The following is a 22,474-nucleotide window of genomic DNA, read 5'->3' on the forward strand; positions in this document are numbered from 1 at the left end:
CCACAATAAAGAGACGGGAACAGCACCAGTCCCGTACCGGTTTATTGGCATTTGTACTGGGAACACTGGGAGAGAGGAAAACGGGAAAAATGGAGGGGAGGGAGGCAATGAGGGGACCCCATAAAAGAGAGATGGGGGCACCCCCCAGTCCCGAAAGGCGGTCATGCCTCAGCTGGGAGCACTGGGGGGAGCACTGGGAGGGACCATGGCGAGCGCGGCGGTGGCTGCAGTGGTGGGGGGGGGTGGCTGCTGTTCCCGGCGGTTTTGGGGGGTCTTTGGCCATTTTTGGGTGGGGGTCTCAGGCGGTGGCGGGGATCTCGCCCTGCTGGAAGTGCTGCCGCTCCCAGGCGCTCATCAGCGAGAAGTGCAGGGGTCTCTGGCAGGAGGCGCACGAGGGGCCCAGGGGGGAGTCCCGGGGCAGCCCCAGCGCCCCCCAGCACTCGGACAGCTGGTCTGGGCGGGGGGGGACGGGACACGGTGAGAGGGGGGACCCACGAGGGACCCCCCCCCCCCCGTGAGCCCAGTGAACCCCTGAGGGAGCGGAGACCCGACCCCCCCCCAGTGACCCCCCCCGAGTGACCACTGGCGACCCTGAGTGACCGCTGACCCCCCTTGATTGACCTTCGAGTGACCAGTGAACCCCCACGAATGACCAATGACACCCCCCCGTCCGACCAGCGATCCCCACCAAGTGACGAGTGACCCCCCCCCGAGTGACCCTCGAGTGACCGGGACAGCACCGGCTCGGTGTCACTCAGGGACCCCACCCTGTGACCCACCCCCCCAATGTCCCCCCCGCCCCCCCACCCCTCCAAAACCCCAACCCCCCCACCGCCGTGTCCCCCCAGTGCCCCCTCCATGTCCTGTTCCCCACCGTGTCCCCCCCATGTCCCCTCACCAGTTCCCGGTACCCCCTCCACCATGTCCCCGTGTCCCGCTCCCCCCAATTGTCCCAGTGCACCCCCAATTCCCGATGTCCCCCAGTAGCCCCCCCGTGCCCCCCCGGTTCCCCCCCCCCCGGTGTTTCGGTGCCCTCCCTGTCCTCGTTCCCCCCCCAGTTCCCTGTGCCCCCCCCCGTGTTCCCCCCATGTCCCCACGTTCCTGTATCCCCTTCATGTCCCGTGTCTCCCGGGTGTCCCGGTGCCCCCCTCTTGTCCCAGTGCCCCCCCCCGGTGTCCCGTTCCCCCCTCCGTATCCTGGCGCCCGCCCCGTGCCCCCCCCGTTCTCGTTTCCCGTTCCCCCCCCCCCCCACCAAGTTCCCGGTGCCCCCTCCGTGTCCCGGTATCCCTCCCATGTCCCGGTGCCACCCCCGTTCCCTTCCCCCCAGTGTCTCCGTGCCCCCCCTTTGTCCCGTTTCCATCTCCCCCATGTCCCCGTGCCCCCCCCGTGCCCCTCCCATGTCCCGTTTCCCCCTCTTCCCATGTGCCGGTGCCCCTCCCGGTCTCCTGTTTCCTCCCCGTATCCGTGTCCCCCCCGTGTCCCGGTTCCTCCCCCCATGTCCCCTTTGCCCCTCCCCCACCTGCCAGCCGCTCCATCATCTCGGGGCTGTGCTGGGGGGTGGGGGCGATGCGCAGCAGTTCCCCCCCCCGCGGCACCGTGGGCGGGTTGATGGCCTGCACGAACATCCCGCGCTCCAGCAGCGCCCGGCTCAGACGGGTGGCGGCCAGCGCGTCACCCACCTGCCCCAAAAACCCCAAAAATCAGCCCAAAATCAGCACAAAATCAGCCAGAAATTCACCCAGAATCAGCCCAAAATCATCCTGAAATAATCCCAAATCATCACCCCAAAATCAGCCAAAACCACCCCAAAATCCCCCTAAAATAACCCCCAAATCAGCCAAAATGACCCCAAAATCAGAAAAATAATCCCAAAATAATCACCTCAAAATCAGCCCAAAATCAGCAAAAATCACCCCCAAAATCACCCCAAAATCCCCCCAACCTCATCCCACCCCACAGGAACATTCCCCGCTCCAGCAGCTCCCGGCTCAGACGGGTCGTGGCCAGCGCATCACCCACCTGCCCAAAAATCAGCCATAATCGGCCCAAAATCACCAGAAAATAATTCCAAAATCATCACCCCAAAGTCAGCCAGAATCACCCCAAAATCACCCAAAAATCACCCTGGAATAATCACCCTAAAATCAGCCAAAATAACTCTAAAATAATAAAACCAAAATTAGCCAAAATCACCCTGAAATAACCCCCAAATAATCACCCCAAATAACCCTGAAATCAGCCAAAATAACCCTGAAATCACTCCCAAATCAGCCTAAAACAACCAGAATCAGCCCAGAATCACCCCAAAATCAACCAGAATCGCCCCAAAATCAGCTAGAATCAGCGCTCACGGGCACAGGCATGATGTGGTCGGGCATGGGCAGTGCAGGCACGCCCTCAGACTCCCTCAAATCCTCCTAAAATCCTTCCAAACCTGCCCCAGAGCCCCCCAAATCCCCCCCAGACTCCTCCCCCAAGCTCCAGAGCGCCCCCCGGTGGTGCCCTGCGCCATTGCACCCGCTCACCATAAAACCGCCCCAAAATCCCCCTGAAATCCCCCTGAAACTGCCCCAAAATCCCCCTAAAATCCCCCCAAATCCTCCAAAAACTCCCCCAAAACCCCATCTCCAGTCCCGCTCATGGGCATGGACACAATGTGGCTGGGCGCAGGCAGCGTGGGCACACCCCAAAACCCCCCCTCAAATCCCATCAACTCACCCCAAACCCCCCCAAACTCCCCCTAAACCACCCCAAATCTTCTAAATCTCCCCCAAAATCCCCATGGCACGGGCACGGGTACGATGTGGCTGGGCACGGGCAGCGCAAGCAGCCCCAAAATTCCCCCTCAACCCTCCCCAAAATCCCTGCAAAATCCCCCCAAATCCTCCCCAAACTGCTCCAATCCCCCCCAAATCCCCCCAAAATCCCACAAATCCCCCAAAACTCCCCCTAAACCCACCCAAATCCTCCCAAAATCCCCCCAGACTCCCCCACGCCCCCAAGCTCCAGAGCACCCCCTGGTGGTGCCCTGTGCCATTGCACCTGCTCACCATAAAGCCCCCCAAACTTCCTCTAAACCACCCGAAAATCCCTCTAAACGACCCCAAATCCCCCCAAAATCCATCCAAAACGCCCCAAAATCCCTGGGCACTCAGGGGCATGATGTGGCTTGGTTCGTGCAGCGCGGGCACCCCTCATAACTCCCCCTCAAACCCCCCAAAATCTGCTCAAATTTCCGCCAAATCCTCCCCAAATCACTCCAATCCTCACCAAATCCCCCCCAAAACCCCCCAAACCCCCTCCAAAATCCCCAAACGGGCACTCACAGGCACGGGCACGATGTGGCTGGGCGCGGGCAGCGCGGGCACGCCGCGGTCGCGCAGCAGCACCCGCAGGTGTTTGGCGTTGCGCTGGTGCGAGCGGCGCAGGGCGCCCCCCTCGGGGCCCCCCAAAACCCGCAGCGCCGCCAGCGCCCCCCCGACCACGGCCGGCGGCAGCGCCGTGGTGAAGATGAAGCCGGGGCCGAAGGAGCGCACGGCGTCCACCAGGGCGGCGCTGCCCGCGATGTACCCGCCGACGGCGCCCACCGCCTTCCCTGCCACAGCGGGGCGGGGGGACCCCAAAGTCAGCAGAGAAACCTCCAAAATCCCAAAGGAAACCCCCAGACGCTTATGGAGTCCCCCAAAACCCAAAGGAACCCCCCAGACCCTTACAGACCCCCCCGAACCCTGAAGGACCCCGCCCAGACCCCCCTGCCGCAGGGTACACCCGTGTGGGCCCTGCCCCCCCATTTTTGGGGTGTCTCCCCCACCCTACCGAGGGTCCCAGGTCCCACAGGGTCTCTCCCCCCTCATTTTTGGGATGGTCCCCCCCATTTCGGATTCCCCAGGTCCCACATGGTCCCCCCGCCCCCTCATTTTTGGGGTGCCCGCCCAGTACCAAGGGTTCCTCCCTCCCATTTTTGGGGTGCCCTCCGTACCGAGGGTCCACGTCACCCCCGGCTTCCTGTCCCCTCCTCATTTTCGGGGTTCCCTCCCCGTTATTGGGGTCCCCCCATGCCGAGGGTCCTTATCCCCATTTTTGGGGTCCCCCACCCCATTCTGCTGCCCCCCGGTACCGACGGTCCCGGACATCCCATTTTTAGGGTTCCTCCCCATTCACATGTTCCCCCGTACCGAGGGTCCCTCTCCCCCATTTTTGGAGTCCCTCTCCCCATTTTTGGGGTCCCCTCATACCGAGTGTCCCTCCCCCCCCATCTTCGGGGTGTCCCCCCCGTACCGAGGATCCCGGACATCCCAGGCCCCATTTCCCCTCCCCATTTTTGAGGGTCCCTCCCCCCATTTCGGTGCCTCCCCGCACCGAGGGTCTCTGACACCCTAGGCTCCCAGTCCCCATTTTTGGGGTGTTTCGACCCCCCATTTTTGGGGTCCCTCTCCCCCATTTTTGGGGTGTCCTCCCTCCATTTTCAGGGAGTCCCCTTCCCCATTTTCTGTGTCCCCTGTACTGAGGGTCCCTCCCCCATTTTCGGGGTCCCCCTCCCCATTTTTGCTCCCCCCTGTACCGAGGGGCCTGGACACCCCCAGGCTCCCTGTCTCCCCCATTTTTGGGATCCCCCTCCCCATTTCGGTGCCTCCCGTACTGAGGGTCCCTCTCCCCATTTTTGGAATTCACCTCCCCACTTTCGGTGTGCCCCCATAATGAGGGTCCCGGACACCCCAGGTTCCATTCCTCCCCGCCATTTTCGGGGTCCCTCCCCCGTCTCTGGGGTCTCCCCTCCCCGTACCGAGGGTCCCGGACACCCCTGTCCCCCATTTTCGGCGTCCCGCCCCCGTTTTTGGTGTCTCCCCATACCGAGGGTCCCTCCCCCCATTTTCGGGGTCTCCCTCCCCAGTTTTCGGGGTTCCCCCTGGCCGTACCGAGGGTCCCCGACACCACGTCCACCTTGGCGCTGACCCCGTCCCTCTCGGCGATGCCGCCGCCCCGTGCCCCGTAGAGCCCCACGGCGTGAACCTCGTCCACGAAGGTCAGCGCGCCGTGGGCGTGGGCGACGTCGCACAGCTCGGCCAGCGGCGCGATGGAGCCTGAGGGGGATTTGGGGGGATTTTGGGGGATTTGGGGGGGTTTTGGGGGGATTTGGGGGGGTTTTTGGGTGAGCGTGTGCAATGGCACAGGGCACCACTGGGGGCGCTCTGGAGCCCAGGAGAGTGTCGGGGAGTCTGGAGGGGAGTCTGGAGCGGTTCTGGGGGAATTTGGGGGATTTGGGGGGCATTTGGGGGGGATTTGGGGTGGTTTTTGGGTGAGCATGTGCAATGGCACAGGGCACCACTGGGGGGCGCTCTCAAACCTGGTGGCAGCATGGGGGAGTCTGGGGGGATTATGGGGGGATTTGGGGGGTTTAGGGAGGACTTCGGGGTAGTTTTGGGGGAATTTTAGGGGGATTTGGGGGCGGTTTGGAGTGAGTGGGTGCAATGGTGCAGGGCACCACTGGGGGGCGCTCTGGAGCCTGGAGGGGCATGGCGGAGTCTGAGGGGATTTTGGGGGTGTGGGGGGATTCGGGGGTTTGGGAGCATTTTGGGGGGATTTTGATGTGAGAGGTGCAATGGCACAGGGCATCCCTGGGGGGCACTCTGGAGCCTGAGGGGGCGTGGGGGTTTTGGGGGGGTTTGGGGAGATTTTTGAGGGATTTGGAGCAGTTTTTGGGAAACTTGGGGGAGTTTGGGGAAAATTTGAGGTGATTTTAGGAGGATTTGGGGGAGTTTTCAGGGGATTTTGGGGCGATTTTTGTGTGAGCGGGTGCAATGGCACCGGACACCACTGATGGGCGCTCTGGAGACTGGGGGGGGAGCATGGGGGAGTCTTGGGGGATTTTGGGGGGATTTGGAGCAGTTTAGGGGGGACTTTGGGGTGGTTTTGGGGGAATTTTAGGGGGATTTGGGGTGATTGCGGGGGGGGGGATTTTGGGGCGGTTTGGGGTGAATGGGTGGAATGGTGCAGGGCACCACTTGGGGGCGCCCTGGAGCCTGGGGGGGACATGGCAGAGTCTGGGGCAGTTTGGGGAGATTTTGGGGGCATTTCAGGGGAATTTTGGGGGGTTTGGGAGCATTTTGGGGGGATTTTGATGTGAGCAGGTGCAATGCCACTGGGCACCACCAGGGGGGGCTCTTGAGCCTGGCGGCGGCATGCGGACATCTGGAGGGGATTTGGAGAACTTTGGACGGATTTGGGGGGATTTTGGGGGATCTTGAAGGATTTTTCAGGGATTTTTCAGGGATTTTGGGGGAATTTGGAGGGATTTTGGGGTGGTTTTAAGGGGATTGCAGAGGATTTGTGGGATTTTGGGGGGATTATAGGGAATTTGGAAGGATTTGGGGGGGTTTTGAGGTGGTTTTAGGGGGATTTTCAGGATTTGAGGGGCATTTGGAGTATTTTGGGGGTATTTTGGGGGTATTTTGGGGGGTTTGGGCCATTTTAGGGGGATTTTGAGGCAAGCGGGTGCAATGGCACCGGGCACCACCGGGGAGCGCTCTCGGTCCTGAGGCAGCATGGGGGATTGTGGGGTGGTTTGAGGCGGTTTTGGGGGGATTTTGGAGGGATTTGGGGCAATTTTGTGGGGATTTTGGGGTGAGCAGGTGAAATGGCACAGGGCACCACCAGGGGGCGCTCTCGAGCTCCGGGGAGTCTGGGGGGATTTGGGGGGCTTAAGGGGAAACTGAGGGGGTTTGCGGGAGATTTGGGGGGCGTTGGGAGCATTCTGGGGAATTTAAGGGAGAACTGGGAGGGCTGGGGAGGATTTAGGGTGGAACTGGTGAGAAGTGGGGGAATAATGGCGGATTTTGGGGGGATTTGGGGAGGAGATACAAGGAGATCCACGAGGGGATTTTGTGAGAACCTTGGGGCATTCGGGGGGGGTTTAAAAGGACTTGAGGGGATCTGGGGAGGATTTTGGGGTACACGAGGAGACTTGGGATGGATCGAGGGGGATTGTGGACATTTGAGGGGATTTGGGGGGGACCTTGGTAGGAACTGGGAGGGATTTGGGGGTGAACAGGGAGTTTTTGGGGGGGATCTCAGGGGGTTTTGGGGTATCCTGAGTGGTTTTGGGGTACCCTGGGAGGTTCTGGGGTGTCCCGGGGGGTTTTGGCACCTCCTGGATTTTTTGGGGTGTCCCGGGGTGGTTTTTGGGTTTCCCGGGAATTTTTGGGGTGCCTCGGGTGGTTTTTGGGGTTCCCCTCACTGACCATCCATGGAGTGGACGGACTCGAAGGCGACGATTTTGGGGACCCCAGAGGGGCTGCGCCCCAGCAGCTCGTCCAGGTGCTGGGGGTCGTTGTGGCGGAAGACGTGCTTGGGGGCGCCACTGCGCAGGATGCCCTGCACCATCGAGGCGTGGTTCCCCGCGTCCGAGAAGAAATGGCAGCCTGGGGGGTACCCCGACACCCGTCAGTGCCCCAAAAATATCGTCCTGCCCATCAGCACCCCAAAAAACCCCAAAAACTCCACCCTGGAATTGCCTGGAACACTCAGCAACCCAAAAAACCCCAAAACCTGTCAGCGCCCCAGAAATATCACCCTGGCCATCCGCACCCCAAAAAAACCCCCCAAAACCACCCTGGAATTGCTCTGCCCCTCAGTACCCGTAAAAAACAAAAAAATCCATCAATGCCCCAAAAATCCCACCCTGGAATTGCCCAGAACACTCAGCACCCCAAAAAAACCCCAAGAAAACCTCCCCGAAATTGCCCTGCCCCTGAGCATCCCAAAAAACCCCAAAACCCCATCAGTGCCCAAAAAAACCCACCCCAAAATTGCCCTGCCCCTCAGTGCCCCAAAAAACCCCTCAGAGCCCCAAAAAACCCACCTGATTCATGGGAAACCCTAAAAACCAATCCCAAAACTATCCCGGAACCCTCAGCACCCCAAAAAACCCAGCCTGGAAATGCCTGGAATCCTCAGCACCCCAAAAACCCCTCTGCACCCCAAAAAGCCCACCCTAAAATCCCCATGCCCATCAACATTCCAAAAACCCCACCTGATTCATGGGAACCCCAAAAACCCCATCCCAAAATGCCCTGCAACCTGAGCACCCCAAAAAGTCACCCCAAACACCCCCGGAACCGTCAGCACCCAAACCCCCCCCCCCAAAATCCCTCAGCAGCCCAAAAATCCCCACCCCAAAATCCCTTGAAACCCTCAGCACACCAAAAAACCCCACCTGATTAATGGGAACCCCTAAAAAGCCACCCCAAAACTGACCCGTATCCATCAGCACCCCAAAACCCCTCCGTGCCCCTCAGCGCCCCAAAACCCCGTCCCAAGTCCCCCCAAAGCCATTCAGGATTTTGGGGGTAGGTTTTGGGGTTCCCCGCGGGTTTTGGGGTGTTCTGACGAGTTTTGGGGTGCCGGGGTGGGTTTTGGGGTTCTCCACGGGTTTCCCATGGCTTTTGGCGTGATGTGGCAGTTTTGGGGTTCCTCTTGGGTTTTGAGCTTCCCAGTGGATATTTGGGGTTTCCCAGCGGGTTTTGGGGTGCTCTGACGGGTTTTTGGGGTTCCCAAGAGGGTTTTTGAGGTTCTCACAACCAGAACCTCCCAACTTTTCACAACGGGGTTTTTTGGGGGTTTTTTTTGGGGTGGTTCCCACCCAATTCACAGATCCCGCTCGAGGTTCTTTTTGCTCTCTCCAGGTTTTGGGGTATCGTGGCAGATTTTGGGGTTCCGTCGTGGTTTTTGGGGTGCTCTGACGGAGTTTTTGGGGTTTCCAAGAGGGTTTTTGGGATTCTTACAAGAACCTCGCGACTTTTCACTCCCATCAGGGTGGGGATTTGGGGGGTTCCCACCCAACTCACGGATCCTGTTCAGGATTTTTTTGGCTCCCTGTGGATTTTGGGGTTCCCCATGAGTTTAGGGGTGCTCTGACAGGTTTTTTGGGGTTCTCAAGCAGTTTTTGAGTGCTCAGAACCAGAATCTCCCAGCTTTTCAGGACAGAGTTTTTTGGGGGTTTTTTGGGAGGCAGTTCCCACCCAATTCCCAAATCCTGTTCGGGATTTGTTTTGCTCCCCACGGTTTTGGGGGTGCCCTGGCGGTTTTTGGGGTTCCCAAGAGGGATTTTGGGGGTTCCCAAGAGGGATTTTAGGGTTCCCACGAGAATCCCAAGAGGTCCTCATGACAAGAACCTCAGGACTTTTCACTCCCATCAGGGCGGGGATTTTTGGGGCAGTTCCCACCCAATTCACGGATCCCGCCCCGTTGTTTTCGGGCTCCCCGCGGTTTTTGGGATGCCCTGGCGGTTTTTGGGGTTCCGTCGTGGTTTTTGGGGTGCTCTGACGGATTTTTGGGGCTTCCCAAGAGGGTTTTTGGGGTTCTGACAACCAGAACCTCGCGACTTTTCACTCCCATCAGGGCGGGGATTTTTGGGGCGGTTCCCACCCAATTCACGGATCCCGCTCCCTCTTTTTCAGGCTCCCTGTGGGTTTTGGGGTACCGTGTCGGTTTTTGGGGTACCGCGGCAGTTTTGGGGTGCGGGTACCTGGCAGCAGCCGCGCCAGCGTGGCCAGCGCGGTGTCGTTGGCAGCGAAGCAGGACGAGAAGAGGCAGGCGCGGGGCTGGCGGTGCAGCCGGGCCAGGGCGCGCTCCAGGGCCCCGTGCAGCGGAGCCGTGCCCGCGATGTTCCGGGTGCCGCCCGCGCCCAGCCCGTGGGCAACCAGGGCAGCTCTGGAACGGGAATTTGGGGTGTTGGGAGGAGATTTCGGGGGGTTTGGGGGAGATTTGGGGGTGGTTTGAGGGGATTTGGGTGCCCCGTGCAGCGGAGCCGTGCCCGCGATGTTCCGGGTGCCGCCCGCGCCCAGCCCGTGGGCAACGAGCGCAGCCCTGGAACGGGAATTTGGGGGATTTGAGGGGGGTTTGGAAAGGATTTCGGGGGGTTTGGGGGAGATTTTGGGATGTTTGGAGGAGATTTGAGGGGGTTTTGGAAAGATTTTGAGGACTTTGGGGGAGATTTGTGGGAGATTTGGGGGCGGTTTAGGGGGCTTGGAAGGGATTTGAGGAGGATTTGGGAAGGATTTCGGAGGCTGGAAGGGGATTTGGGAAGGATTTCGGGGGTTTGGAAAGGATTTCTGGGGTTTGGGGGAGATTTGGAGGATTTGGGGAAGATTTCCGGGGTTTTGAAGGGGATTTTTGGGAGATTTGGGACGGTTTGGGGGGGGGGGTCTGATGGAGATTTGGGTGGGATTTGAGGGGGTTTGGATGGATTTGAGGGGGATTTTGGAAGGATTTTGAAGGGTTGAAAGGGATTTGGGAGGGATTTGGGGCAGTTTGGGGAGGATTTTGGGGTGTTTGAGGGCATTTGGGTGCCCCGTGCAGCGGAGCCGTGCCCGCGATGTTCCGGGTGCCCCCCGTGCCCAGCCCGCGGGCAACCAGGGCAGCTCTGGAACGGGAATTTGGGGGGTTGGGGGCGCTTGGAAAAACTTTCGGGGGGGTTGGAGGTTTGGGAAGGATTTCTGGGCGTTTGGGGTGGTTTGAAGGGGATTTCGATGGATTTGAGGGGGATTTGAGAAGGATTTCGGAGGGTTGAATGGGATTTGGGAAGGATTTCGGGGGATTTGAGGGGGTTTTGGGGGGATATGGAAAAGATTTGCGGTTTGTTTGAGGGGGTTTGGATGGATTTGGGAAATATTTTGGGGGGTTGAAGGGGATTTGGGAAGGAATTCGGGGGCTTGGGAAAGATTTCGGGGCGTTTGGGGAGATTTGGGGGAGTTTGAGGGGGTTTGGGGGGAATATGGGAAAGATTTTGGGGGTGTTTCAGGGAGTTTGGATGGATTTGAGGGGGGTTTTGGAAGGACTTCGGTGGCTTGAAGGGGATTTGGGGAGGATTTAGGGGGGTTGGGGAAGATGTGGGAAGGATTTCGGGGGGCTGAAGGGGATTTGGGGATGTTTGGGGGGACTTGGAGGGGATTTGGGGAGGATTTGGGGGGTTTGGGGGAGGTTTGAGAGGTTTTGGAGGAGATTTAGGGGGAATTTGGGGGGAATCTCGAGGGTTGAGGGGGATTTGGGAAAGATTTTTGGGGGGATTGAAGGGAATTTGGGGGAGTTGAGGGGAACTTGGAAGGTTTGGGGGAGGATTTGGGGGAATTTGGGGAGTTTGAGGGCATTTTAGCTGGGGTTGAGGAGGTTTGGCAGGGGTTGCAGGGGAAGATTTGGGGGGTTTGAGGGGAGATTTGGGGTTTGGGGAGGGATTACGGGAAATTGAAGGGAATTGAAAGGAATTTCAGGGAAATTTCAGGGGATATTTTAGGGGACATTTCAGAGGATTTGGGGACTATTTATGGGCTATTTAAGGGATATTTAAAGGGATTTGGGGGCTATTTCAGGAAATTTCAAGAGATGTTTAAGGGAATTTCATGGGATTTTGGGAAATTTAAGGGAATTTCAAGAGATATTTCAGGGAATTTCAGAGAATTTCAGGGAATATTTCAGAGGATTTTGGTGCTATTTCAGGGGATATTTCAGGGGATATTTCAGGGGATATTTCAGGGAATTTCGGGGGATATGTCAGGGAATTTCAGGAGATATTTAAGGAAATTTCAGAGAACATTTCAGGGATATTTAAGGGGATTTGGGGGCTGTTTCAGGAAATTTCAAGAGCTGTTTAAAGGAATTTTAGGGGATATTTAAGGAAATTTAAGGGAAATTTCAGGGATTTTCAGGAGATATTTCAGGGAATATTTAAGGAAATTTCAGGAAATATTTAAGGGAATTTCAGAGGATTTCAGGAGATATTTAAGGGAATATCAGGAGATATTTAAGAGAATTTCAGAGAGATATTTCAGGGGATTTCAGGAAATATTTAGGGGAGTTTCAGACAATTCCAGGGAATTTCCGGGAATATTTCAGACAATTTCAGGGGATATTTCAGGGGATTTTGGGGCTATTTCAGGGGCTATTTCAGGGAGTTTCAGTAAATATTTAAGGGAATTTCAGGGAATTTCAGGAGATATTTAAGGGAATATTTAAGGACATTTCAGGGGATATTTCAGGGGATTTTGGAGCTATTTCAGGAAATTTCAAGAGATGTTTAAGGGAATTTCAGGAGATATTTACGGAAATTTAAGGGAAATTTCAGGGAATTTCAGGAGATATTTCAGGAAATATTTAAGGGAATATCAGGAGATATTTAAGGGAATTTCCGGGGATATTTCAGAGAATTTCAGGGGATATTTCAGGGGATTTTGGGGCTATTTCAGGTGGTATTTCAGGGAATACTTAGGAGAATTTCAGGGAAATTTCAGGGAATATTTAAGGGAATTTCAGGAATTTCAGGGAATTTCAGGGTATATTTCCGGGATTTTGGGGATATTTCAGGGAATTTCAGGAGATATTTCAGGGATATTTAAGGGAATTTCAGGGGATTTTGGTGCTATTTCAGGGATATTTCAGGGGATTTAAGGGAATTTCGGGGGATTTCGGGGGATATATCAGGGAATCCCATGGAATCTCAGGGCATTTGGGGGTGTCTCGGTTCGGGGGTGCCCACCTGGCGGCGCGCAGCACCTCGGGGTGCCGGCTCATGCCCAGGTAATCGTTGGAGCACCAGAGCTGCACCAGGCGTGGGGGGGTCCCCAGGAGGGCGTTCGGGGGGTCCCGGGCCCTCCGCGCCAGCGCCGTGAACTCGCGGTACGTGTGGGAGCGGCGCAGCCCCGCCAGGCGCGCTCCGAGCAGCGCCTCGTACGGGAACGCGTCCTCTGGGGGGAGATACGGGGTCAGGGGAGCCCCAAAAATAACCCCCAACCCAAATCTGCACCCCAAAAAACCCCGAACCCGAAAGTGCATCCCAAACCCTACAGAGACCCCAAAATTGCCTCGTACGGGAACGCGTCCTCTGGGGGGGCAAAAAGGGTCAGGGGGAGCCCCAAAACCGGCCTGAGTCTGAAACTGCACCCCAAAGAAACCCCGAGTCCAAAACCCTACAGAGACCCCGAAACTGCACCCCAAAATGTGCATCCCAAAACCCTACAGAGATCCCAAAATTGTGACCCAAAAACCCTGCTGAGACCCCAAAACCGCACCTAAAAATGTGCACCCAAAACCCGCCCGAGACCCCAAAACTGCACCCCAAAACTGCGACCCCAAAACCCCGCAGAGCCTTTGAGCAGCGCCTCGTACGGGAACGCGTCCTCTGGGGGGAGATATGGGGTCAGGGGGAACCCCAAAAATAACCCTGACCCCGAAAGTGCACCCCAAAACCCTACAGAGACCCCAAAATCCGACACAGACCCCGAGCAGCGCCTCGTACGGGAACGCGTCCTCTGGGGGGAGATACGGGGTCAGGGGAGCCCCAAAAATAACCCCCAACCCAAATCTGCACCCCAAAAAACCCCGAGTCTGAAAGTGCACCCCAAACACTACAGAGACCCCAAATCTGCACCCCAAACCCTACGGAGCCCCCGAGCAGTGCCTCGTACGGGAACGCGTCCTCTGGGGGGGCAAAAAGGGTCAGGGGGAGCCCCAAAACCGGCCTGAGTCTGAAACTGCACCCCAAAAAAACCCCGAGTCCAAAACCCTACAGAGATCCTGAAACTGCACCCCAAAATGTGCATCCCAAAACCCTACAGAGATCCCAAAATTGTGACCCAAAAACCCTGCTGAGACCCCAAAACTGTACCTCAAAAGTGCACCCCAAAAATGCACCCCAAAACTCTACAGAGACCCCTAAACTGCACCCCAAAATGTGCATCCCAAAATCCACCTGATATCCCAAAACTGAGACCCAAAAACCCTCCTGAGACCCCAAAAACTACACCCCAAAACCCTACAGAGACTGCAAAACTGAACCCCAAAAGAGCCCCAAGCCCAAAACAGCCCCGACCCCAAAAGTGCACCCCAAAAAAACCCCGAACCCAAAATTGCACCCCAAAACCCTCCTGAGACCCAAAAACCGCAGCCAAAACCCCTCCCAAGACTCCAAAACTGCACCCCAAAACTGCACCCTAAAACTCTACAGAGACCCCAAAACTGTACCCCGAAGTGAACCCTAAAACTGCATCCCAAAAACGTACAGGGACCCCAAAACCGCACCCCAAAACCCTCCTGAGACCCCAAAACCGCACCCCAAAAATGCTCCAGAGACCCCAAAACTGCATCCCCACCCCAAAAGTGCATCTGAAATGTGCACCCCAAAACCCACCCAAGACCCCAAAACCGCACCCCAAAACTGTACAGACATCCCAAACCCCCCATGACCCCAAAACCACACCCCAAAACCCTCCAGAGACCCAAAAACTGCACCCCAAAACCGCACCCCCCGAAAACCCCCGAGCCCAAAAGTGCACCCCAAAACTGCACCCCAAAACCCTACAGAGACCCCCAAATCTGCACCCCAAAATCTGCACCCCAAAACCCTCCCGACCCTAAAACCGCACCCCACAAAAATCTCCCGACCCCAAAAATGCACCCCAAAACTCTCCCGAACCCCCCAAAATTCATCATCACCCCAAAAACTGCCTGGTAGAGAAGGCGTCCTCTGGGGGGGGAGGGGAAGGTCAGGGGGGCCCCCAAAACATCCCCGACCCCCCCCCGCACCCCAAAATCCCCCATTGCACCCCAAAAGCACCATGGGGGGAAGGGTCTTGTTTGGGGGGACCCCAAAATCCCCAAAGCCCCCCCGAGGCCTCTCGTACTCCAAAGACTCTGATTGCACCCCCAAATCCCCAAAATCCCCCCAAATCGCCCCAGAACCCCCCAAATTCCTCCCAAAGCCTCCCCAAACCCCCCCAAACCCAGACGCCCCAAAATCGCCTCGGATCCCCCAAAATCTACTCGGAGCCCCCCCAGATCCCCTCAAATATCCTCCCACACCCCAAATCCCTCCGAACCCCAAATCCCCCAAAATTCTCAGCCGCAGTCGCCCCAAATCTCCCCCAATTGCCCAAAAATCCCCAAAAAATGCCCCCAAAAATGCCCCAAAATCCCCGACAAACCCCCCCGAACCCCAAATCCCCCCAAACCCCTCAAAATCCCCCCAGATCCCCCAAGTTCCCCCCGGAGTCCCCCCATGAATCCCCCAAAAGTTCCCCCGAACCCCAAATCCCCCAAAATCCCCCCAGAGCCCCCCAAATCCCCCCAAAAATGCCCCATAACCCCCCCCCAAACTCCTCTGAACCCCAAATCCCCCCAAAATCTCCCCGGATGCCCCCAAACCCCCTCGAACCCCCCCAAATCCCCCGAACCCCAAATTCCCCAAAATTCTTCCTCAATCCCCCAAATCCCCCCCAATTGCCCCCAAATACCCAAAAAATGCCCCCAAAAATCCCCCCAAACTCCCCTGAACCCCCCAAAATCCTCAAAATTCCCCCAAATCCCCCAAAATCCGCCCAGAGCCCCCCCCAAACTCCCAAAAATCCCCCCCGAACCCCAAAGATCCCCCAAAACCCCCCCAAAATCCCCCAAAACCCCCCAGTCCTCACCGGGCAGATTCTCCTCCGGCCGCCGCTCGGGGGCGTCCTCGGGGGGGTCCCCAAATTCCAGCAGCCAATCCAGGGCCTCTGGGGGGGTCAAAGGTCTTTGAGGGGGGGTCCCCAAAATTCTCACGTGACCCGGGGGGGGTTCCCAATTGATGACGTCACTCGGGGGGTCCCCAAAGTGATCAAATCCCCCGGGGGGGGTGTCCCCAAATTGATGACGTCACTCAGGGGGGGTCCCCAAAATGTTCACCTGTCCAAGGGGGGGTCCCCAAAATGTTCACCTGCCTCAAGGGGGGGTCCCCAAAGTGATCGCACCCCCCGAGGGGGGGGGGGGGTCCCCAAATCCTCAGCTGTCCCTGAGGGGGGTCCCCAAAGTGATCAAATCCCCCCAAAACTCCTCAAAAAAAGCCAAAATTACCCCCCCCAAACCCCCCAACCCGCCCCGGGGGGGTCCCCACATTGCTGACGTCACTCGGGGGGGGTCCCCCATCCTCACCTGCCTCCTCGGGGGGGGTCCCCGCGGCCCGGGGGGGGGTCACGTCCTCCTGCAGCTCCGGCGCCGCGCGCTGCACAAAGGGGGGCCCCTCCCCCCCCCGCGCCCCCAGCGCCATGAAGGGACACGGGGACCCCTCGGGGGGGGCGCCTGGGGGGGCACGGGGCGGTCGGGGGGGGCACGGGGGGTGCGGAGACCCCAAATACCCAAAAAACCCCAAAAAACCCCCAAAAAACCGCGGGATTCCCTCAGCACCCGAAATTCGGCCAAAAAAAACCCCAAATCACCCCAAAAGTGCTGCAAATTTACCAAATTTACCCAATTTGCCAAATTTACCCAATTTGCCAAAGTTATGCCCCAAAAAATCCCGAAATTACCCCGAAATTGCTCAAAAAAATCCCAAATTACCCCCCCCCAAAAAAACAAAGTCACCCCCAAAACTCCCAAAACAACCCCGAAACTCCTCTATAACCCAAAATCACCCCATAAAAACCCTAAAATCACCCCCAAAACTCCCAAAATGACCCCGAAACACCATGAAACTTCTCAAAACCCCAGAATCACCCCCAAAAAATCCCCAACCAACCAAAAATTGTTAAAAATCCTCAAAATCACCCCAAAAACTCCCCAAACCCCCAAAATCACAGCAAAAAAAGCCCAAATACCCCCAAACTCCTCCGAACTCCCCCAAATACCCCAAAACTCCTCCAACCCCACCAAAACTTCCCTAGAACTCATCCCAAAACCCCAAAACCCCAAAAATTCCTCAAAATCCCCCAAAACTCCTCCAAAGCTCCCCTCCCCCCACCCTAAAACCTCCCCCCAGCCCTAAACCCCCCAAAACCCCCAAAACTCCTCCCAACCACCCCAAAACCCCTCCCAGCCCCCATGGTCACCCCAAAACTCCTCCCCACCCACCCCAAACACCCCAAAATCCCCAAAACTCCCGCAATCCCCCCCAAACCCTTCCAAACCCCCCAAAACCACCAAGGGGGGTTCAGGGGGAGTCAGGGGGGTTACCCCAGTTTGGGGTCGGGGTTCCCATTTTGGGGTCAGGGGGTTCCCCCCAGTTTGGGTTCCCCATTTTGGGGTCGGGGTTCCCCGTTATGGGGTCGGGGTCCCCAGTTTGGGTTCCCCATTTTGGGGTCAGGGTGCTCAATTTAGGGTCAGGGGGTTCCCCCCCATTTGTGTTCCCCATTTTGGGGTCAGGGTTCCCTGTTATGGGGTCGAGGCTTCTCCCCAGTTTGGGACCAGGGGGTTCCCCCCAGTTTGGGGTTGGGGTTCCCAATTTGGGGTCAGGGGGTTCCCCCAGTTTGGGTTCCCCATTTTGGGGTCAGGGTTCCCCATTTGGGCTGCTCCCAATTTGGGGTCAGGGGGTTCCCCCAGTTTGGGTTCCCCATTTTGGGGTCAGGGTTCCCCATTTGGGCTGCTCCCAATTTGGGGTCAGGGGGTTCCCTCCCGTTTGGGTTCCCCCAGTTTGGGATCAGGGGGTTCCCCCAATTTGGATCCACAGTTTGGGGTCGGGGTCCCCATTTTGGGGTCGGGGTTCCCAATTTAGGGTCGAGGTCCCCAGTTTGGGGTTCCCTCATTTTGGGGTCATGGTCCCCATTTTGGGGTCAGGGGTTCCCCCCATTTGAGTTCCCCAAATTTGGGTTTGGGGGTTCCCGATATAGGGTCAGAGGGTTCCCCATTTTGGGGTCGGGGCTCCCCGTTATGGTGTTGGGGTCCCCATTTTGGGATCGGGGTTTCCCCTCATTTGTGTTCCTCATTTTGGGGTCGGGGTCCCCAGTTTGGGATTCCCCCATTTGAGTGCCCCAAATTTGGGGTTGAGGGTTCCCAATATAGGGTCAGGGTTCCTTGTTATGAGGTCGAGAGTTTCCCCATTTGGGTTCCCCCCAGTTTGGGGTCGGGGTCCCCAATATGGGGTCCCCAATTTGGGGTCGAGGTTCCCAATTTAGGGTCAGGGGTTCCCCCCTTTGTGTTTCCCATTTTGGGGTCAGGGCTCCCTGTTAAGGGGTCGAGGCTTCCCCCCAGTTTGGGGTCAAGGTTCCTCCATTTGAGTTCCTCAAATTTGGGTTCGGGGTTCCCCCAATTTGGGGTCAGGGGGTTCCCCCAATTTGAGGACAGGGGGGTTCCTCCAGTTTGGGTTCCCCAAATTTGGGGTCGGGTTCCCATTTTGGGGTCAGGGGGTTCCCCGCAGTTTGGGTTCCCCATTTTGGGGTCAGGGTTCCCCATTTGGCCTCCTCCCAATTTGGGGTCGGGGTCCCCAATTTGAGGTCAGGGGGTTCCCTCCCATTTGGGTTCCCCAGTTTGGGATCAGGGGGTTCCCCCAATTTGGGTCCACAGTTTGGGGTCGGGGCCCCCCATTTCGGGTCGGGTTCCCCATTTCGGGGTTCCCCATTTTGGGATCAGGGTTTCCCCTCATTTGTGTTCCCCATTTTGGGCTCGGGGTCCCCCAATTTGGGGTTGGGGGTTCCCGATATAGGGTCAGGCTTCCTCGTTATGGGGTCGAGGTTCCCCCAGTTGAGTTCCCCAAATTTGGGGTCGGGGTTCCCCCATTTTGGGGTCAGGGGCTTCTCCCCATTTGTGTTCCCCATTTTGGGGTCGGGGTTCCCAATTTGGGGCCAGGGAATTCCCCCAGTTTGGAGTCTGGGGGTTCCCCCCAATTTGGGTTCCCTCAGTTTGGGGTCGGGTTCCCCACTTTGGGGTCTCCCCCAGTTTGGGGTCCCCCAATTTTGGAGTCTCCCTCATTTTGGGGTCTCCCCATTTTGGGGTCATGTTCCCATTTTGAGGTCCCCCATTTTGGGATCGGGGTCCCCCAGTTTGGGGGTCAGGGGGGTTCCCCATTTTGGGGTCTCCCCCATTTTGGGGCCAGAGTTCTCCATTTTGGTATTCCCCATTTTGGGGTCTCTCCCATTTTTGGGGTTGCCCATTTTGGTGTCGCCCCGTTTTGGTGTCCCCCCGTTTTGGGGTTCCGAATTTTCATGTCCCCCCCATTTTGGGGTCTCCCCAATTTCGATGTCCCCCCATTTTTGGTCCCCCCATTTTGGTGTCCCCCCCATTTCGGGATCCCCGTTTTGGGGTCCCCCGTTTTGGGGTCCCGTTCCGGTACCGGTTTGGGGCCGGGCCGGGGCCGTGCTCATCGCCCGCAGCAGCCGCGGGTTCCGGGCCAGGACGGGGCAGCGCAGCAGGGCGGCCATGGGGGTGCTGGGGGGGCAAAGAATCGGGGGGTCGGGGGGGTCCGGCACCCCAAAAACCCCAAAATCCCCCCCCAAAAAACCCCAAATCCATCCGGTGCTTCTCAGTCCTGAAACGGCCCCAAAATCCACCAAAACCCACTTAAATCCCCCCCAAATCCGCTCAAAATCTACTCAAATCCCCCCAAAATCTCCTCAAATTGCTGAGAAGGAATAAAAAGGGGGGGTCGCGGGGGATTCTGCACCCCAAAAAACCCCAAATCCCCCCAAAATGCCCCAAATCGAGCAGGTGTTTCTCGTTCCTGAAATGGCCCCAAAATCCTCTCAAATCCTCCCAAACCCCACCAAAATTCCCCCAAAACCCCACAAATCGATGAGAGGGGACAGAAAAGGGGCGTCGGGGGGGTTTGGCACCCCAAAAACCCCAAAACCCCCCGAAAAATCCCCCAAATCCATCTCGTTCTTCTTATCCCTCAAACAGTCCCAAAATTCCCCCAAATCCTCTTAAAATCCCACAAAATCCCTCAAAATCCACTCAAATCCCCCCAAAACCCCATAAATCGTTGAGATGGGATAAAAAGGGGGGGGGGTCAGGGGGGTCCTGCACCCCAAAAACCCCAAAACTCCCCCCAAATTCCCCTGGTTCTTCCCCTCCACCAGAAAAGCCCCAAAATCCCCCAAAATTCCCCCAAATCGCCTCAAATCGCAGAGAGGGGATAGAAAAGGGGCAGTCGGGGGTCCTGCACCCCAAACCCCACCAGGACCCCCCGAAACCCCCCCGGGACCCCAAAACGACAGCGGGGGAGGGGGCGAGAAAAGGGGACCCCAAATTTCCCCCTCCCCCCCGCCCTGAGCCCCTTTTTGGGGCGGATTTGGGGTCCCTCAGGGGGTGGGGGGGGATTTTTGGGGACCCCCACCCCCAAATCTGCCCCTCCCCCTCCACCCAGCCCCACCCAGGCCCCTCCCCCACCCCATTTTTGGGGTTTTTGGGGTTTTTTTGGGGGGTGGGTGTGGCCCCTCCCCCACCCCCCTTATCAGCCCCCCACACCTGGAGCGCGCCGGGTCACGTGACCGGGGGGAGGGAATTTGGGCTGTCCCACCCAAAACCCCTAAAAACCTCCAAAAAAGCTAAAAAACCCAAATCCCCCAAATCCCCCAAATCGCCAAACCCCCCCAAACCCCAAAACAAAACAAAAAAATCCCAAACACCCCCCCCAAAACCGCAAAAAAACCCCAAATCCCAAAAAAACCCAAAAACCTCCAAACATCCCAAAACCCAAAATCCCCAAAAATCCCAAAGTCCCCCCAAAAACCCAAAAAATCCAAATCACCCAAAAATCCTAAATTCCCCAAAACCCCCACAAACCCCAAAACTTCCCAAAACCCAAAAACGAAACAAAAGAATCCCAAAACCTGGAAAAACTCCATAAAAGCCCCCAAAACCCCAAAAAACCCCAAATCCCCCCAAAAAAACACCCAAAAACCCAAAGTCTGCCAAAACCCCCAAAAGCCTAAAACTCCCCAAAACCCCAAACCCCCACAAAACCCAAAAACTCCCGAAATCCCAAAACCCAGAAATCCCCAAAACCTCAAAATATCAAACCCCCCCAAAAAACCCCAAAAACAAAAAAAAAAAAAAAAAAAAAAAAAAAAAAAAACCCCAAATCGCCAAAACTCCCCAAAGCCCAAAAACCCACCCCCCCCAAAACCCCAAACCCTGCAAAATTCCAACCCCCCTAAAAAATCCCAAAAAGCCCCAAAAATCCCAAATTCCCCAAAACCCAAAACCCTCAAACTCCCCAAAACCCCAAAACTAAAAAGAAATCCCCCCAAAACCCCAAAACTCCATAAAACCGCCCAACCCCCCCCAAAAACCTCAAATCCGCCAAAACCCCCAACCCCCCCCAAAACCCCCCCAAAACCCCCCAAAATCCCCAAACCCAAAAACTCCCCCAAAAATCCCCAAAACCCCAAACCCACAAAACCTGAAAAACCCAAAAACCCAAAAAAGCCCCCCAAAAACCCCAAAACCCCAAAACCCCCAACCCTTCCCCAAAACCCCCAACCCTTCCCCAAAACGGGATCCCGAAGGCACTTTGGGGTCCCCGGGCGGATTTTGGGGTGCAGGACCCCCCCCAATGTCCCTTTTCTTGTCCCCTGAGCGATTTTGGGGAGAGTTTTGGGGGTTTTGGGGATTTTGGGGGGTCCGAGGGGGATTTGGGGGGGCCTGGGACCCCCAAATTCCTGGGGGATCTCAAGGCGGGGTCCGGGATTCCCACAGACCCCCCCAGCCCCCCAAAATCACCCCAAAATCCTCCATAATCCCCCAATATCTCCCAATCCACCAAAATTCCCCCAAATCCCCCCAAAACCACCATCGAAAATCCCCAAAAATCCCCTCAAAACCCCACAAAATCATCCAAAACTCCCAAATCCTCCTAAAATGCCCCTAAATGTCCCCAAAATTCCCCCAAATCCCCCCAAAATCACCCAAACCCTCCAAATCCCCCTAAAATGCCCCTAAATCTCTCCAAAATACCCTAAAACCCCCCAAATCCCTCCAAAATCCCACAAAATCCCCTAAAAGCCTCTGCCAAAAATCCCCCCAAAACTCCCCAAAATCTCCAAATCTCCCCAAATTCCCCCAAAATCCCCCCAAATACCCCAAAACTCCCCAAAATCTCCCCACAATCCCCCGAATCCCCCCAAAATCTCCCAAAACCACCGCCAAAAATCTCCTCAAAACATCCCCAAACCCTTCAAAATCCCTCCAAGACCCCCCACAATCCCCACAAAATCGCCCCAAAATCGCCCCAAAATCTCCTAAATCCCCGAAAATCGCCCAAAAATCCCCCCAATCCCCTAAATTCCCTCAAAATCCCCCAAATCCCCCGTTCCCCACCTGTTGTCCCGCACTGAGGACGAACACCGAGCACTGGGGCCCCCCCAAAAACCCCGATAAACCCCGGGGGGCGGGGCTTGGACAGAGGAGGCCACGCCCACGCCCACGCCCACCTGAGCAAACCGGCCCCGAACCCCCAAAAATGCCCGGAACGGCCCCAAAATCCCCCAAATCCTCAAACCCTCCTGGTCGCACCGGGCACCCCAAAAAACCCCGAGCTCCCAAAGCCCCCCAAAACCTCTGAGCCCCCCAAAACCCCCCGAGCCCCTGAACCCCCTGAACCCCCAAACCCCGAACCCACACAGTCCCCAAAAGCCCCAAACCCCAGAAACCCCCGAACCACTGAATTCCCCGAACCTTCCCCACCTCAGAGCCCCCAGACGCCCCCAACCCCCAAGCCCCCCCGAACCCCACAATCCCCGAGCTCCCA

The 22,474-nt window shown here is 57.1% G+C and overlaps 1 protein-coding gene across 1 annotated transcript; it reads right to left on the bottom strand.

The window, feature by feature from the left end:
- Positions 1–35: 35 nt before the first annotated feature.
- Positions 36–22,094, bottom strand: LOC131570049 (5-aminolevulinate synthase, erythroid-specific, mitochondrial-like). The gene is made up of 11 exons (XM_058822385.1): positions 22,045–22,094; positions 19,058–19,152; positions 15,949–16,095; positions 15,456–15,533; positions 12,527–12,734; positions 9,524–9,708; positions 7,239–7,418; positions 4,917–5,081; positions 3,327–3,595; positions 1,520–1,679; positions 36–453 (listed from the first exon to the last, which is right to left on the bottom strand). The coding sequence occupies exons 2-11, from the start codon at positions 19,143–19,145 to the stop codon at positions 299–301; spliced, it is 1,635 nt and encodes a 544-aa protein (XP_058678368.1). The 5' UTR covers positions 19,146–19,152; positions 22,045–22,094; the 3' UTR covers positions 36–298.
- Between the last annotated feature and the right edge of the window lie 380 nt (positions 22,095–22,474).

The sequence above is a fragment of the Ammospiza caudacuta genome, chromosome 32, assembly GCF_027887145.1.
Source record: "Ammospiza caudacuta isolate bAmmCau1 chromosome 32, bAmmCau1.pri, whole genome shotgun sequence".
Lineage (NCBI taxonomy): Eukaryota > Metazoa > Chordata > Aves > Passeriformes > Passerellidae > Ammospiza > Ammospiza caudacuta.

Coding starts and splice junctions, on each gene's coding strand:
- LOC131570049 (XM_058822385.1), bottom strand. CDS start 19,145: ATGGCCGCCCTGCTGCGCTGCCCCGTCCTGGCCCGGAACCCGCGGCTG. Junction 1,680..3,326: donor GCCACATCGTGCCCGTGCCT/GTGAGTGCCCGT, acceptor TTTTTGGGGCAG/GTGGGTGACGCGCTGGCCGC. Junction 454..1,519: donor GATGATGGAGCGGCTGGCAG/GTGGGGGAGGGG, acceptor CCCCCCGCCCAG/ACCAGCTGTCCGAGTGCTGG.